At 42.7% G+C, this 17,858-nt stretch overlaps 1 protein-coding gene across 2 annotated transcripts in view; it reads right to left on the bottom strand.

Annotated features, from left to right (window-relative positions):
- Positions 1-382: 382 nt before the first annotated feature.
- Positions 383-17,858, bottom strand: part of LOC116845230 (limbic system-associated membrane protein-like) — a 184,981-nt gene continuing 167,505 nt past the window's right edge. Inside the window, exons 6-8 of one of the 2 annotated variants that reach the window (XM_032817668.1) lie at positions 15,511-15,694; positions 5,659-5,801; positions 383-2,679 (exon numbers count right to left, since the gene is read on the bottom strand). In XM_032817668.1, the coding sequence (XP_032673559.1) occupies positions 2,558-2,679; positions 5,659-5,801; positions 15,511-15,694 (449 nt within the window). In that variant the 3' untranslated portion in view covers positions 383-2,557. The remainder of the gene's footprint in view (positions 2,680-5,658; positions 5,802-15,510; positions 15,695-17,858) is intronic. The other variant, XM_032817669.1, reaches the window with a different exon arrangement.

Raw genomic sequence — 17,858 nt, 5'->3', positions numbered from 1 at the left:
GACAAGTGCATGTTTATTATTTGCATAATTCTATTTTTCATATTTCACTTGTTTTTACTTGCTTGTTATGTTGAAATAATGATTATATTATATTATGCATTTCCATTATGAAACAATTTCCATTGAAACAATTATGTTATTATGTATTTGCATCTGTTTCAATTATATTGAAACAATAATTATATTATTATGCATTTTAGGAGATGTTCTCCTAAAAAATATATATAATTCCGTCTTTTTAAATCTACTCTTCCAAGAGTATCGTTTAGGATTGCGGTTTTTAAAGCGAGCTATTTGGAAACTTACCTGAATGAGCGCGTACGATAATTTTCCGGCTGTTTCTGAAATCAATTAGATGAGACACAAAACAAGACAAGGCTAATTCTTGTAAAATGCATATCGTATATTTCGTGATCTCGTTTTCCTCTCGCGGAAACATTAGATTCGCTTTAAATTTATGTATTATAGCGCGTGATCCGTGAAACCTCGCGGCGTGGAGATTTGGTTGGCTGCATGAAAGACAAGCGTACCTTCATCTCTCCGCAACGTACATTCAGACCTCAGGTGTCTTAACGAGCCGCGTGATTAAAATTTTTTCGTTCTCCCGTAACGATAGGATATGAAACGCGATTCGTGTTTCGCCGTACGAAAAGTGACGCGCGCTGGCCTCTCGATATACATGTGTGTCACGGGCTGAAAGACAGCGTCTGGATGTACCTTGACGAATGAAACTTATACAAATATACAATATTAACAACCTGTCACGACGAGGAAGGGCATTGTGTGCCCGAGAGAACCGATATTAGCGAGTAGTCGCAGTCGACTCGATGTCTGTCTGCTCCAACCGCGGCATTGTCCCTTTGCATTTCCTGTTAAAAATCATCGCGGTCACGATGTGATCTAATTGATAGTGGCATATTATATACGCGTCGGTCACACTGTATTTTGATATATTGCTATCTTAATTGTCCGCTAATTGAAACTGTTGACAACAATCTCGAGATACTCGAGACAGCCGTGATCGATAGGTGACAGTTTACGGTGACGTGTTCGATGATGGACGCTTTCCGTCGTCCCGTAAATCGACTGCTTATGCATTATCGATAATATATTGGACACGATGATAAGAGCTCGCGCGCGATCCTGCGTGTGTTATCGGGGAATTTGCGAATCCTCGTGTCTGCTAACCGCGCTAAAAACGGCCCGACGAGCGTGCGGAAAATTGCGAGATATTAATGGCGTGAATTGTGATAGATGGGGGTCGAATTGAACGGTGCAATTTGTCTCGATTATCACAGCCATAGTGATACGCGATACCAACCACTCCGATACCTCGGTCAGCAGTTCGCGCCTCGAATCTTTATTGTTTACCGTTATTGGTTATTTGATACATAGATTTATGCTCTTACCGTAGCTTTGGTCATTTTTAGTCGCGAGGGCTGGGATCGCGTTTGGGATAACTATGCTTTGAGAGAGAGATGCTAACGTCGGGCCGGCTAAAGCGTACCGAACGGCGCGGTCGATATTAACAACGTCGTCGTATCGCTCCGTGATGACCGAATAATTTGCTCGACGATGAGTACATCTGCTTGAACGGCGTATGTTGCGCTTGACAATCGAGACCGACCACGCGTGGCGCGATCGAGTCGCAAGAACGTTTAGGCCGGTTCTACATTAGTTGCAAATCGCAAGGTCGTAAGAAAATTTACCAATCACAGTCGATCGTTTTTCTTACGATCAAAGAAGAATTGACTGTGTTTGGTCAATTTTGTTGCGACCTTGAGACTTGTAACTAATGTAGAACGACTCTTATGCGCGTGTTTGGAAGTTGCCGTTACGCAGTGATCGGGACAAATCGCTGAAAATGAGACAGGCACGCAATTCGTTAATAAATTACAATTGAATTCGTACTTACTCCTGTTATAAAGGAATACACTATTTCCTTTTGCTTAATGTGGGTGGGCATGCATTGAGAAAGAGAGGCTCGTTTCTGTGAAACAGAGTCTACCTCTGTGAGGTAAAATTTATTTCGACGAATATAAACTTTATATCCCGCAGATACATTTTCAAGTATTTCCTCTTTTGAGTGTGAAATCATCACTTTTTATCTAGTCGCGAGTTAATTGATTGGAGATGTCAACCAGCCATTCATTGGCTCTCGTGCAAAATCAGACGTTCACTCGAATCTCGAGTGAAGTCGCGCTGAGAATTGACGAAAGTATTCTTTCGTAATGCAAAACGCACGCGTTTTCTTTCTCTCTTTCTCTCTCGAGCATCAAACGTCACTTATATCGCGTTTAGAATTAACGTTCCATGACGACGCAGCCAACCGCCTCTGTTCCGCCTAATCCCATCTTAAGTCAACGCAATATGTTAACACACACTCCTTTTTTGGCCCTCGTGTCCGCTCTAGTCATGATAATAGAAAAGTCCGTGCGGTGTACATTGGTGGCAGCGTCTCGTTCGGCGTCGCGGTGCACCATTTATTCGCCATCGTTACGACGCCTTCTCGCCCAGCCGAAGGCTCTCGTGCGAGCCGAGGTAGCTTGTCGAGTCTTCATCTGAGCACCTGGCTCGATCGGGCCAGAGCCACGGCCAGGAAGAGCAACGGCAAGCTAACGGCGGCACCCGCTCGAGCGGCTCGCTCGCCGCTGTGATGTAGCTCTGCTAAGCTTTCTCCTGAAACAGCGTTACGTACACTCACAAGGAAACGCTCGCGACCACTTTCTTGCCCGACGTCGGGCGAGCCTCGGATATATCGTGAAACGGCGGTCTGTGAGAGAGAAGAGTCCACGATCCGATAAAAAATTAACAAACGGTCGTAAGTATCCGACCGAACTTTCCGATCAATTTGACCGGAAACTTGATCGGATGGCCCGAAAAACGATCGGATATACGTTGCTGGAACGAAATATCCGTTCGTTAATTTTTCATTGGATCGTGAATCTTTCTCCCAGTGCGGTCGAAATACGACTGAGTACTTGTGTCTTCTGCGAGCGTAGCGTACCGCGCGAATTTGAGAATCGGGATCGATACTGAGCCGAAGCGCGCGTACTTAACGTGGTATTTGGGAAAACACGCGATAAAGCACGTACACGAGATAAAGTGTCCGTTAGTGCGAAGTTATTTCAGAATATATCCGAGATACATAGAGATTGACGGGAGGGGGGAGAGGGAGCGAGGGCGAAATAATTGCGAACTTTTCCTCGTACACTGAGAGAAAAAAATAGTTGGAATAACTATAATCTCACTATATTTTATAGTTCGTTTTGGCCTCAAACATATATTTATAGTTCATCTAAACACGAAGATATAGTAGAATGAACACAAATTTATAGTCACCATCTTATTACTCTATATATATGGTAAAGCACCTTTTGGGAATATAGTTACATATACCTATATTTGTCAAATATTCCAATTGTATTGACTATATAAAATAGTTAATTTCTCTTACCATTCAATATTTGTCACCTTACCATATTTTTTATTTCAAATAATTATAATTCTTGGTAAAAATTTTACACGGGTCAGTTATACTATACTTATATTGTAAATATTACAAATATTATGGTAACATTTACTATAAAAATTATATTCCTAACTATAATATTTTTACTATGCCATTATAGTTCCAAATATCATACATTTTTCTCTCAGTGTATGACGCACCGCGAGTTCCTCGCGACTAAGTTGTCTTCGTCGAACATCAGTTGTAACACGCGCGCGCTCTTGAGCGACACGATGCAAATATCGCGGAAACATCTTGTATAATTCGATTTCTACTAAGACCGCGTGGAGCATGTATCGAGCTATACCCGGGGCGGGATAATCGAGATGACGTTTGCGCGAGTCACTTTGTACACGAGGTGTTCTCGAGGGAGCGCGAATTCCGCGGCGTACAATTCCGCGGCGAAGATGTAGACACGTACGCCGTGAGAAACGTCGGAATTTATGAATGAATTTTCGCATACCGCGGAGAGGAACGAGCTTCATTAGGGGACGATTCGTCATCGACGGTTCTGTCGCGCGAATATCTCCCTGTTATCTGCACGAGATAGAAATGTTCTCGCTGTGACACACATACTCCCGCGTCTCGGGGCCGTGCCGTCGGGAAAACTCGCGAAAACGCCGCGTCTTGACGGGAAATTTGCAAGGGTTTCTTTATATATTTAATTTTTTTATTTTTAAGAAATTTCATTTTTTTCTCAACAGTACTTCTCAGTTTTACTTTCGTCTCGCGGTATTCCCGGTCGCGTGAATAATGAACGATGATGAAAACTCGACAGAGATTAGTCTCCGTCAGGAAACCGCGACATCAAAGTAACCGCGCAAAGTTCGCGTTCAGTTAGAAGATTCGACCCGCGCGCTGAGTTTCTTCGTCGCGTCGGGAGTTCCTTGTGCGGGAACGTTTTAAGAAAACGACCCTTTACCGGTAACTTCCAAGCCGGACTTCCTCGTAGGAGTCAAACACCGGAAGACTTTTAGGCGCATTCGCGAGCACAGTTTAAGATAAATATTAAATGCTGCGAGAGTACGTACTTTAGTAATAAATAGCCGTTGAGTCTACAGCCGCGCTGTGTGGGAGAAACAGAGAGCTGTATGTTACGGGACGTTTCGTCCGCAGATGTCGTAATAGAGCAAGCGCGAATATCGCGCATCGGTGAATGTTGTGAATTTCTGAATTACTTAAGATTCGCAACACGATTCCCCTTGTGGGGAACTGTTGCCAGTCTGTTTGTTAGCGTCGTTAGCCACCGCATCGTCGGAGACAAGTTTCTCCGACACTGTCTCAGACGCATCGAGCATTTTCGAAACGTATTTTATGACAAATTTCAACTTTAAAATATTCAGAATACTGTTAAGTAAGGAAACAGCAGAATAGTTTCGGCGACACGTCTCGCACTATAATAACGCGAATAAACTGTTCGACTAGATATTTATCATAATCAGATTTATCTCTGATTCAGTTATTTGGTTTGCACAAAGTGATATTATCGGGTCCCAATTATCAATAGTTCTAATTATTACAACATTTCTAATACGGGACATTTCTAATACATCGTTGATTCCGTGCATTTTGCCGATCTAAGCCAGTACTCGGAATTATTGACATTTTCGAAGACTACATGTCTACTTTCTTTTCCTTACCTCTCCCGTTCACTTGTCGAGCCTCGTGATTGATGGTCACTGCGCTCGGCTGCAGGACTGTCAACTTCATGAGACCTGCGGTACTCTCTTTAATTTTCTTATGTGCGTTATTTCCATGTAATGTTATGCTTCTTTTTATACAGGACAGATAAACATTTTTATATAATTATAATTACTATGATAGAGTATTAGTTTCAATAAAAGTTTTTCAGAAATTCGATAGAATCCCGCGAGTCTCTTTTGAAGTTGACGATCCAGAAGCTAAGCGTCGCGCGACAGTCGATCTACGGCACAGGCTCGACGGCTGAGTAAGTGGAAGAAAGTAGATTTAGACTTGGAAAATCGCGTCTCGAAAGTGCGAGCAATCCCGAGCAAACGATTCAAACGATCGCGTGCGCGCACCATAGGTGTTTTCCCGTTAATTTTGCGAGATATTTTCCTCTTGCTCACGATGAAATAAGAGAAGCACACACAGTAGAGAAATGTCAAAAAGATTTTCACTCTCACCGTTTAGAACGTGCACGTGAACCGTGGCGGGTTGGTCCGGCATGGTGGTGAGCTGGCACGTGTAGTTTCCGCTATCCATAGGTCCAACCTTAGCTATACTGAGAGTTGAATTGGCCCCCTCTTCCATTAGGTCCGTTTTCACGCTACAACATGCGCAGGGCGTTGAAATTTTAATGCCTCGAAAGTTCGCCATCCGACAATTTCTCATGCACTATTTCGTGCCGTGCCATGGCGACACTACGTGCACGTAAAGTAACACGAATACACATGTGTCGCGTTGCTTTCTCTCTCTCTCTCTCTCTTCCTCCCTCCCTCCCCCCCACACCTTTCTTTCTCACACATACATACATACATACACCGTTACATGCGGCGTTATCGGAATCGGCATGTTCGCGAATCACCACGAATTCAAAACTGATGACGTATTTTCGGTGATCGTGCGTGGCGGCGCTGAGAATTAAATAGTTTCACAGCAAAAATCGCGAACATTCGCTTCGAAAATGCAATTAATTCCGAACGGCGGATTAAAGAAATATTGATATCGAGGAATATTGAAGCGACAATTTGTGGCATGGCCGGTCGGCGATGATATTCACGCGAAAACAGTTCCATACGAAATTAAGAGCGAAGCGGAATCGCTCAGCGGAATACGAGACGCACGAGGATCTTCTAAGGCAGGCTAACGAGAACTCCTCAATTTTGCCTGTTCCTCTCTGTCCCCTGCACCTTACTTCTTTGTCCTAACTAATCACCGACGCTCCATCACGGCTAAATCGTTTCTTCTTCCTGGCGCCTTTTTTATCTCGTCGCTCGCGCGCTTCATTCGCGCGCTCTTATGCCAGCTTTCTTACGCGGGAGAGCAGTCGAGTTAATTGCAAATCGAGCCGAAATTATCAGCTTCCGCGAGAGCGCTCTGTTCTTCGTGCGAACAATGGGTTGAATAATAAGCTCTGACCGTCAAATAAATATTTGCACTCGCGCTGTCGACGAAGCATCTTGATAACTTTATATTGACCGATCGTTTCTTTTCCCTACGCCGCCTCGAATTAAATATTTCAGTCTTGCTAACAATTTGCGCGCTCATTCCTCCGAATACACGAGATACGTAGGATAACGTGACCGCTAGATATATCGCTTACGTAGGAGATTATATTTCGCAGAAAAATACGCGTGATTTCGCCGCTCGCGCTATCGGCGGCAGTGAAAAGCACAAAATTTAAAATCGCGAAATTTAAAACGACCCGCCAACGTGGTATTTGATGATGCTCTTTGAATTTTGTCGGTGCGTCCCTTTCACGCGTATCTTTTATTCATCTCGCGATCGGCACGATCACGGCGCGACGTGCGAATGTCAAATTTTTGCCACGAGAACGCTGTCCTTTTCCGAAGACCGCATTTTTCCCGGCGGAAAGAATTGCGGCAGCGTGGGTTCGTCGAAGCGCGCTAATTGCCGACGAAAATATATCCCTCTCTCTGCGCGTGGAAGGAAAGTTTCTCGGTACAACTGCACACTGCAAGACGTCTCGCGGAAAATTGCCCTCGCGCGCTTGACGTTCTTATTTTTGTGAGAAAACGGCGGGAGAAAAAAAAAGTAAAACCGTTCGAGCGGGCGTTTCACGACGAGCGGAGAGTGCACAAGTGGTGCGCCGCGGCAAAACGGTAAATACGGAGAGAGAGTGACAGCTAATAACTGCGCGGCACAATTAGGCGATCGTCTCTTTAACCCTTTCGCTACCAACATATATATATGATGTTCTCGTGTGTATATATGTTTTCCCCATCATCAATAATAACCTTATTTCATCGAAAAAACAGCTTTTTTGTTCAGAAAACGTTCAGAAAACATTAGTTATCAATTACAGCAAAACATTCCTTCCCAAAAATTCCAATAGGACCAACCATATAGATGTGTGATATCTCTGAGACGTCTTTCGGATATATTTTGGATATTTGTGCTGTAGGGCAGTGTCTCGGTTCTATCCCTTTAGCGCTAAACATAAGACTTTTCACTTCTTTTTGCTAGAACTACATTATATCAATGTATTTAATGAATTGAAAATAGAAGGAAAATTATACCTTTAAAAACGCAAAATTAATAGCGAAAGGATTAAATGCTCATATCACTCAGTGAGTATACGATGCATTGTATACGGAAAGAATATTATAGTCTTTTTTACTTTTCATATAAATTCTTTTTCTTTTCAATTTTACTCTCTATTTATAAAAATCCAGAAATAGACGGTCAATAAAGTCTATCTTTTTTTTTGCTGAGGAACGTACATATATAAACAATACTTGAACCTTTATTTATGGGATATAAAGTTTATTTCTGTGAAGTTTATTTCTGCGAAATAAAGTGTATTTATGTGAAATAAATTTTCATCTCACGCAAAATAAATCTCCAGGTATTTTTTCTCAATGCAGGCGGTAAAGAAACGTACCACCTCCAGCATATTATGATTAATACAACCATTTTATGTATAGACAAAAAATGACATTAATATTTTGGCAACCATATTTAGTCAATTGATATCTTTATCATGTTTTCCCGTATATTAAATTTTGCTAGAAATATAGCTGACTTCGCTAGCAAGTGTTTGAATAGCACATTTCAATTTCTGAAATATAAATAGCACATAGGAAAAGATAATGAATCACTTGATTTATTCCTATATATAATAATTTTAACTATAAAATTCTCTCCGTGTACACTTTTCTTGTAGCATCTGTCTTAATTTTCGCTGAACCTATTAATATTTCAGCTAATTCTAACTGTTTCAAACTATAATTACATTTAACAAGTCTTTATTTTCTTATATTCTCGATATATTTCAAAGTTAGACGCATTGAACGTAATCACGATGGCGTTCAGTTAAGCAAGTACGAAAGAGAGAGAGGAGAAGTTAAAATTGGCGATTATAAGATTTATCTCAATTTCGCCGACAATCTCGGCGACTCCGTCGACAAGGGCGTTGAAACTATTTGACGGCTGGGGCGGCAAAGGTTCGTCCGGTAAATATTTCGCAGCGAGAATTTTTAGCTTCTCCTTTCCGCGTTTTGCACGCGACAGAAGGCACACTGCCGTGAAACAAAAGCGCGCGCATGCTTTCACAGCGATTTCATTTCGGACATTTGCTCCTATATCGCCCTCTCCTGCGAGAGCGCGCGCGGCTTTCAACGTATTATTTAATAAAAAAGAAATGAGGAAAAAATGACCGTTATTTTACGTTTTGACGTCTGCAGACGTTACGGGCGTGATTCTGCCGTAACGACTTACCGCGAGCTCGTAAAGAACATCGGAGGGGCAGCACAAAATTCGCGACAAAGGGACGCGTTTGGATCGACAATCTGGAGGATTGTCGCAAAACGAGGTCCAATCGCGGAGCCGAATGACGCTGCGGTGACGCTTTGTTTAATTGGAGGGCGACCGTCCGGGATTTTCCAGCGCGGCTCGAAAGCGTCGTTGTCGTGGCTTTCGACGATGCGATCACATGCTCGTCGCAATTGCAGCTGTGCGGTTCGACACGGTGCTACGATTAACGCGAGATCCCGCCGGGGTGACAAAGGCTCTCGCGTCCTTTCCGAAGCCGCGTCTTCGCCCTTTGCTAAGCCTCACGTAACAAGTGCCCTTTTATTTATGCCGGTTCGCGTGTTACGCCGAGGGTGGAAACTCGCTCTGGCCGAACGAAGAGGGCTTTTGGATCGCGCCGAGCTAAGCGGGACTTTAATCGAAAAAGTTCCCTCATCGCAATTTGTCGCTTTCGTTACCTTCGGCCGGTTGAACACCAGCGGACCATCGCTCGTTTACTCGCGACCTCGAGCGTCCACGTCTGCGTCCTGCTAACGCGCGACTTTTCTAAGAGGTCCTCCTCTCTCCTCTCACGATCGGTTCGAGAGTCAGGGACACGCGGACGCGGCGAAGCAGACGCCGGTAAGTGGTTACCGTAAATCAGAACCGGGAAAATTACCGGATACGGAAAATCGCGGGATTCGGCGCGAAGTTGAATATGAATATTTATGCTCCGTGTGTACGCTCGCTCGCGCGGACCGCTGTGTCTTTATTATTACGATTACCGCACTACAAATATTTTCCGTCCCAATTTCACAGTTCAAAAGGTTCCAACAACATCGCTAATTATTGCACTCGCGAATAAAGTCGTGCCGGCTTAAGTAATAGGATTAATGTTACCGACTGAAAATTCCGCCATATGTGCGGGTCCGTGTAATTTTAATGCGATGATAAATGGCAATTGGCCGAGTTGCGGAACGCGCGATAATTATACGCCGCTGTGCGTTTCACATTGCACGTTGTTTATTCGTAAGAGGAGGAGCAGAAACAGTACAGGAGCCCATACTTTTTTATAATCCTGTTAGAAACCATGCAATGCGCTTCTCTTTTATTTCTCGTCGATGAGAGTTCGCGTAACAAGCAAACGGCGAAATCCGAGCTTTTTGCTTTTTCCCTTCCGTGCTCGCGCAGATACGTTCGCAGGAGATCTAGTGATTTCTTTTGTCTCTTTCTTCTTTCTTTTTCGAGATGCTCGAAAATTGATAATGCATAATGTTGCTTAACGCAGCTAGAATAACGATGATTAATCGCACGCGCGTCAGATATTGTTTTGATCGATTAATTGATGCGGTTGTCGTCTCACCTCTGTATAAGCGATCAGCTATTTCTCTATTCTCTGAGCGTTCGGGCGAAACGCATCGGTACTCTATAATACTAGTAATTTATCACTCAACACGATGTCGACACGGCGAATGTCCTTTTTGCCGGGTGCAGGCCGAACTCATTCGCTCTGTAGTATGCAGAGTTCAATAATCAATCTGTTGCAGCCCGTACGCGCGCGGCAACTTTGTGCGGCGAAATTGTTCGAATTAGAAATAACAACTTGCCGAACTAATTACGTTCCGTTTCTCATTTTCATGCACACCGATACTCGCTCTCTAAGCGTGCAAAAGGCCGCATTTCAAGGATTTGATTCAATTTCCGGCTAAAACACAACTGCCTAGCTATTATGGGTTTTAATTCAATTAAAAAATCGAAATAAATAAACATACGTATCTTGTGTCTGAATACGTACACCGAAAGAAAAATATTGAAAAAAATATAAAATATTTATTCGATGGTTGTTACATGTTTGCTTGTACCAGTATGCATATTTCTACATTAGAGGAAAGCATTTCTTTCAAATGGAAAAATATGTTAACCTAAAGTCGTTGCTTTCCATAAAAGCAATAATTTATTCTACACGAAGAGAATTTCGTAGTAAAAGTTACTATAGAACTTTGTGAAATTGAATCAACATTCTGCTGTAATTCTATATACTTTCATCTCATATGTGCTATATTATATTTTAGGAAATGTGAAATGTGCTTAAAAAGTTTATTCTATTTCCAGTGAGATTTACTATGTTGCTCGATGGACTTTACTGACAGTCTATTTTTGCACTACTGAAAACATAGTAAAATTGAAAAGAATTTCTATGAAAATGAATTATAATATTCTCTCCGTGTAATTAAACCAAAGAATTTAGATTTAAGTAAATATGTCGTTAGTATCGAATAAAAAAAATATCTTTTTATTCTTCACGTATTTTTCTTCAGTGTATAAACGACGAAAATTTCTTTTCCTTACTGCATTTTATTTAGTGAGACGCGGTCTCGTGATATTTACGCGTTTTGTGTCATAAAATGTACATTGCGAGAAAAATATTTAAAAAGTAAGAAATATTTATTCGATGGGTACTGCACTTATATCAGTATATACATATTCTTACATTGAGAACAAGTCTATTTTAAGCAGAAAAATATATATTTTCCTAAAACCGTCGCTTTTCATGAAAGCAACGGTTTATTCTATTTAAAAATTTAAATTTAAGTGAATGTGTTGTTAGTAACCGCCGTATAAATATCTCTTATTTTTCATATATTTTTTCTCTGAGTGTATTAGTGACAATAATTGTGCATAGTTTCCTTTTTTCCTGCGTTTTATTTAATAACGCGGTTTTGTGATATTTACGCGAAGAAAACACTGTCTAACGCTATTCCCCCGATTTCTTTCCGCCTCCGGTGCGTTTGAATAACGTGCCACTGTGGAACTTGAGGCGAAACAATCTGATTCGAAGATTCTATTTCGTCTGACACTTCCGTCATCACGGCGAGTATCGATTCCACGTCCGATTCGTCGCGGCTGTCTCTCGTTTTCCTTTAATTTCATATCGCGCTTAATAATCGGACGAACGTTTGATGGAAAAATAATTAATATATCGGGCGGCACGTCCCCCTCTCGTCGAGGCGAAGATTGGGTCGGGTTAAATCTACACACTGCGGATATATTAAGACAGATCGTAAACATAACGTTAATTCGACGGCGCGGAAAATCGATTTAACGCCGGTCAGTTGTGACCGCGGGCTTTGTGAATTACTATCGTCGTCGTAATACGCTACGTCGTCGTCGTCGTCGTCGCGCAGCCGGAAGTTTAATTACGGCCCCGAAAATTTAATGTAATTTGACACCGCATGAAATGCTATTTTCCGCCGTGCGGCGCTCCCTTTCGTTTAATGAGCATCGCGCCGTCAAGAGTCTTTCCAGCGTAATTTAACGGATTAAATGCGATGTTAAGCGCAATAAATTAATTGTCACATTGGCTTCAAATTGAATAGCACATTCGCGGCCGGCTCGATTAACTGTTAATACTCGGACCGATGTTATGTATTGTTGCTTTAGCGAGGACTAATTATAAGTACAGGACGTGTATGCGTACACATCGCGGGGTGTGTAACATCGATACAACCACGCTCGTGAGAGATCTCATTGGAAAACCGAGCGCTCTAGAATATGCCATTTTATATTTTTAACGGAGAAAAATAAACGAGGAATGAGGTAATTGGCAGAGTGAAATGTTATATTTTCTTTTTGCACCTTAAAATATCGGACGCGCGTCGGCGCAATTTCGACGATGCCGGGTATACAATTTTAAATAGGAAGAACTTAAAGAGTGGGAATTTCGCGCTTAAAAGTACCGCTTTCCTTTTTTTGTCGGTTTCCAACGGAAGTTTTCCACGGAATGCCGCAACGTTGTCCGCTCTTTTTGCAAAAAGAGTCAATGTAAAAAGAGCGAGCCGACAATGGGGTACTTAAAAGCGCGAGGCCGTCAGCGACGCGTCGTTAAATTATGGGAAGCCGGGTCAACGTCGGGTGATTAATTAAACGAAAGGTTAGATTAAGCGAGATAGCAATAATTCTCGCTTGCTCGCCGCTACGAGCTCAGCTCAGCTCAGCTACGCTATGCTGCGAAAAATAGCGAGCGCTGCAGCGGCTTCATGCGATACGTTTACGGTCTGCGGTCCGCGCAGGGCCATACGTCCCACGTGGGCGAACTGGAGAAAGGGAGAGACAGAATAATATCCGCGCGCGACTGTGTGTAAAAGTGCAGCCGGGATAAACTTTCACGGGTTAAACACCGAATGGCGCGCGGAAAAAAGAAATTTTCGCGGCGGAGAGATTAAAGTACGATGAGAGCACGATAAGGAGCAAATCCAGAGATAGTGTATCCGTTTATTTTATATTTTAAAGAACGGAGACTCGAATCTGCGAAAACAAATTTCCACCGATTCGTCTCTTCCTTTTTATTTCTCTCTCCTCTCTTTCTCTCTCTCCTCCCTTTCTCTCTTCCTCGTGGATTTATTTGACTATTTTTTTTCTTTAACTGAGTTAAAAGAGTGTTGGATGTCTCTATCCCTTTATCTCTTTCTCTTTCTCTTGGATTTATTGGACAATTCTTTCGCTTTAACAAAGTTAAAAAGGGCGTTAGATAATATTGCATTGCTGTCTCGGGCGGCGAATATTTAGTTCTGCGCGCTCGCCGGGTGGATCGCAGAGGGACGTTATTCTGTTCTCGCAACGAGATCCCCACGACCTTGTGTGTATGTACGGCCGTCCGTATGTACAGAAGCGCGTAACGCAAACTAATTCCATTTACCGTTCCGCCGTGTCTCACCGGCGCCTAACTTTACTATCAGAGCGGGCCCACAGAAGCGACGGTCCCGACCGAAAACCGGCCTCCCCCGTACACGGCACAGCCTTTCTCTCGTCGACATGCCGCCCTCCTAACTCTCGCGACTGTTGTCAACAACCACCACCACCGTATGTACTCCGTATGGGCACTCCACCGTCACGTATTTTCGACCCCATCGGGGATTCTTGCGTTATCCGAGAACGAGAAGGCACATCGGAAGCGATGACATTCCCCGTTCTAAATCAGCGTTGCGAGACATTTCAGCAACGCTATAAATTTGTCGTGTACCGTGAATATTTTCCCAAAAGCGTGCCGGTATAATATTTATCGCTTCCCCTTATATCTCGCGTGCATATTTTTAACAGGTGTATAAGGTATAAAATGCAAAAGAGAGATGACTCCCACCGTGAAATACGATTCGCCCCTCTCGCTCTCTCGCGCGTTGCGCCGTTCTATAAATTCTGTTCTGTCCAAGCGGATAATTCTGTTCTATAAATTCTGAAATTTGACGGTTTTTAATAGCGGTAATATAAACAGGATACCGAAGACACAGGAGGGATACGTTACTATTTACCCGAACGCGGATGTCAAACTTTTGTTCCGTTTCGTTCTTTTGAAATCGTAGCTGTGCGAGCGTTATTCAAAATGACAGATCATATCATTTGTCATACTTAACAAAGCGATGTCAAGGAAAGGGAGAGGGAGCGACGAGAGGAAGATAAACGCGGATACGCGCGACAACGTGCAAATGAAACGAAATTTCGTAGGATTGTGGCTTTTTTCTTGCGGACTTTGACGAAATTTTCCGACTCGAACGAGGCGCGCATGCGACCGGAATAGGTTGCATAATGGAATGTTTTATATCCGTATCTCATTGACCTGCGCGATGTGGAACGAGCTATATATTAACGAGGCTTAATATGAACGACGGCGAGTCGTTTCCGTCTCTCTTTTTCTTATTTCCGTCTGAGTTTTATTCAGCGCGACAGCTGAACGAGCCGGCGAATCTCTCCGCTATTATACGGATCGCGGATAATGAATTCTTACGCTTCAGAATCGACCCCTTGAAATTCTACTGTTCCGACGAAGTTGCAGGAATCTATAATAATATATAATCCGCGACCAGAGAGAGAGAGAGAGAGAGAGAGAGAGAGAGAGAGAGAGAGAGAGAGAGAGAAAAGGCAGTGAGTCGTATTTTTTAACATTTCGTGAAACGTCCCGGTGAAACGTACGGTGGAAGCGAGAATTATGTGCGCGTGATCTACATTTGACTTTCTGCCAGGCCATTTCTGTCAGTTGACACAGTCTTTCAACTGTACGTAAATGCTTGTCAAACAAGGAAAAGTTTCCTGAATTAATTACACCTTGCTCGCGTATAACCGCGCGCCAAGTTTGTCTGCCGTTTAGATTATGCGTTTCTCATATTTGCCGAAAAGCATTTCGAGTTAGAACGACTTCGCAGCGGCCGGATTTCGAATAATACAGTCATTAAGTTTCAAGACAATTTTTGCGTGCGAACGACTTTCGGACAGCGTATCGTTGCGAGGAATATCATCAGAATACTGATCCGCAATTGTACTTTCATGATCTCGTGCCGCGTGCGCGGCATTGCGAGGACATGTTAACCCGGTTCGACACATCGAGCCGAACTTTTCGCGAAATTTTCACGTGAAAATTGTGCGTAAATTCATCATCTGCCCGCATATACGTAATTACTTTAATATCAGCAAACGAGGTCAAGTCGAGGATAACGCGATATAAATTGACTGAGAGACGTTCAGATTCTCATCTCGGCCGGAAAAAGTATGCAATGTTTGAAGGCTCGTGTCACCTGATACCGCCTCTCGTCGTGTCGTAGTTCAAAACTCTGTTGCCGTGCAGCCATTGGACGACGCTGTATTGCACCTGCATCGCTATGTGCCGTACGACGCACAGCAGCTCGATGGTGCTATCGGCCTCGTAGTACTTGTCCCGCAGTGGCTCGCCCAGAGCGTCCACTATCTGGACGGACGGTGCTGAAATTCAGTTAAACGTGTCAGAAGAAAAATAGACGATTTATCAGCGGGCAAGATGGAATCGCCGTGCCGAAAGCGCCGGGAGGGAAATCAAGTCGGGCGAACACTAATTGGTGGTCACAATTGTGCAAAAATGTTCCAACCCACAAAATTATAATTTTTGAGTTTTTGTTATCAGTGGTAAGCTCACACATCTTTCTACATAAAGCAATAAAATTCCAAACATAAAATTAATTAGAAAACGGATTTTATTTTCTACTAATTACTCTATTTTTTATTAATTTTATTTTTTCACCCATTTTTAGAGGTTTTAAATTTGTCAATAAATATCTTTAAGTAGAAGAAAATTGCTTGATTATGCTTGATTTGTTGAACGATTGCGAAGAACCTCAATGCTACTTGTATTTTTTAAGTTATGTACCAAATTTTTATCTTCATTTTTCTCGAAACGTACTTTATGTGGGTTGAGTTATTTTTGCCTCCATGGCCAATTCTTGATAGTTCGGATGGAAAAATGTGTGTCTAATAAAAAAACTACATTTTTCATCTGTTCACGACACGTCAAGGCTAGTCTGCGTTTCCTTTTTCACTCGCGTAGTAAGCAGTCCGCGGTGCTGAATTTATTTCGGGCGAAAATTTGCTCCGGACATTATCCTCTTTCCAGAATTTTTCGACGTTCTGTCTCTTGTTCATGCTTCTCTAAATATTCGTTGACGCGAAATTTCACTAATGCCAGGTAATATCAGAATTGTATGACCGTCGGGATGATATTAGGGTGAGTTTTGCGATAACAACATAAAGTTTCGCGGCGTATTTCCCGAACATGCTATCTCTAATGTGCGTAATAAGCATTCGCTGCCGCGAAGCCGTAATTTGAATCGACGAGGAAAAGATTGGACGTGTCGTAGCTGGCTTGGCGCTTTTCCAGGCGTGTCTTCGACTTAAAGTTCCTATCCTCTTAGAAGAAGTTACAGAGTCACCATATTGGGGTGAAAGTACTTGCTACTTTTCGTTTAAACATCGCAGTATTGCTGTTCGCGCGCGGCAAGTGTATGCGCGTGATGCATTACGTGCGGAGTATATTGCTCATCTCCCTGAAAACTTTGGTTGCGCCGAAAATTGCATGTACTTTAAATGGAACAATGCTACTATTGGAGTCAAAGGTTCAAAATCGACGAGCGCAACTGTCTAAAAGTATGCTGCAATTAATTGGCTTTTACGCGATATCACAGTAATGCCCCGCTCTGAAGTATCTCCTGCTTAATTCTCTCAACTATTTTCCGCGCTTTACTTTCATTAGCGTCTCCATAAAGGAAATATAATATAAAATGGCTCCTAACTTTCCACCGCTTGGCGTTTACGCCCTTGCGGAAGGATCGGTCTATTATTACTGCGACATCACCGCAGCGCAGCATGCAGTAACTGTCTATTCTAATTCACTAACAACGAATCTCCATCGATGAAAATTGCCTTTTTGTGTTATCGCGAGACTCGCCTATCGCGCTCTTTGCAACGTCCTCGCGTGTTCACGTCACAGTAAATTAGGTCGCATTATAGTAGGGATTAATTTGCATCTCAACGAGGACGGGGGAGGTTTTCTGCTATCACGTGACGTTAATTAATCGACTAGGACAATTGGCCGAGTATTTGGAAAGCGGAGTAGTTGTCGAGTTCCTCTTACATATGAAGACATTAAATTATATAACGCCTACACAGAGAAAATGACTATGGTTGCTGTATCCATATATTTTATAGTTAGAAGGTTAATGTATTACTTTCAGAGTATTACTACAACCATCTTGTATGGACGAGAAGTAACATTAATATTTGGTTATGACAATCACATTTAGGCAAATGATATCCTTAGTGTTTTCTCCGTATAATAGTCACGGCGCGCATTCATCGTTATTGTTACCGTTGTAGTTTGTACAACGTAATCCGGTCTTACGGTAATTACTCGGAAGATCCTTATTTTAATAGAATCGCTGTTATTTGTCCAATTCGCTTAGAAAGAGACAGATAGACAGACAGATAGATAAACAGAGAGAGAGAGAGAGAGAGAGAGAGAGAGAGAGAGAGAGAGAGAGAGAGGGAGAGAGAGGAGGAGAGAGAGAGGGAGAGAGGGAGAGAGGGGGAGAGAGAGAGAGGGGAGAGAGAGAGAGAG

The sequence above is a fragment of the Odontomachus brunneus genome, unplaced genomic scaffold (genome assembly GCF_010583005.1).
Source record: "Odontomachus brunneus isolate Ranch 3 - 2012 unplaced genomic scaffold, Obru_v1 Obru_scaffold_050, whole genome shotgun sequence".
NCBI classification, from domain to species: domain Eukaryota; kingdom Metazoa; phylum Arthropoda; class Insecta; order Hymenoptera; family Formicidae; genus Odontomachus; species Odontomachus brunneus.
The sequence above is the reverse complement of the archived record's forward strand: the minus strand, read 5'-3'. Positions and strand labels throughout refer to the sequence as shown.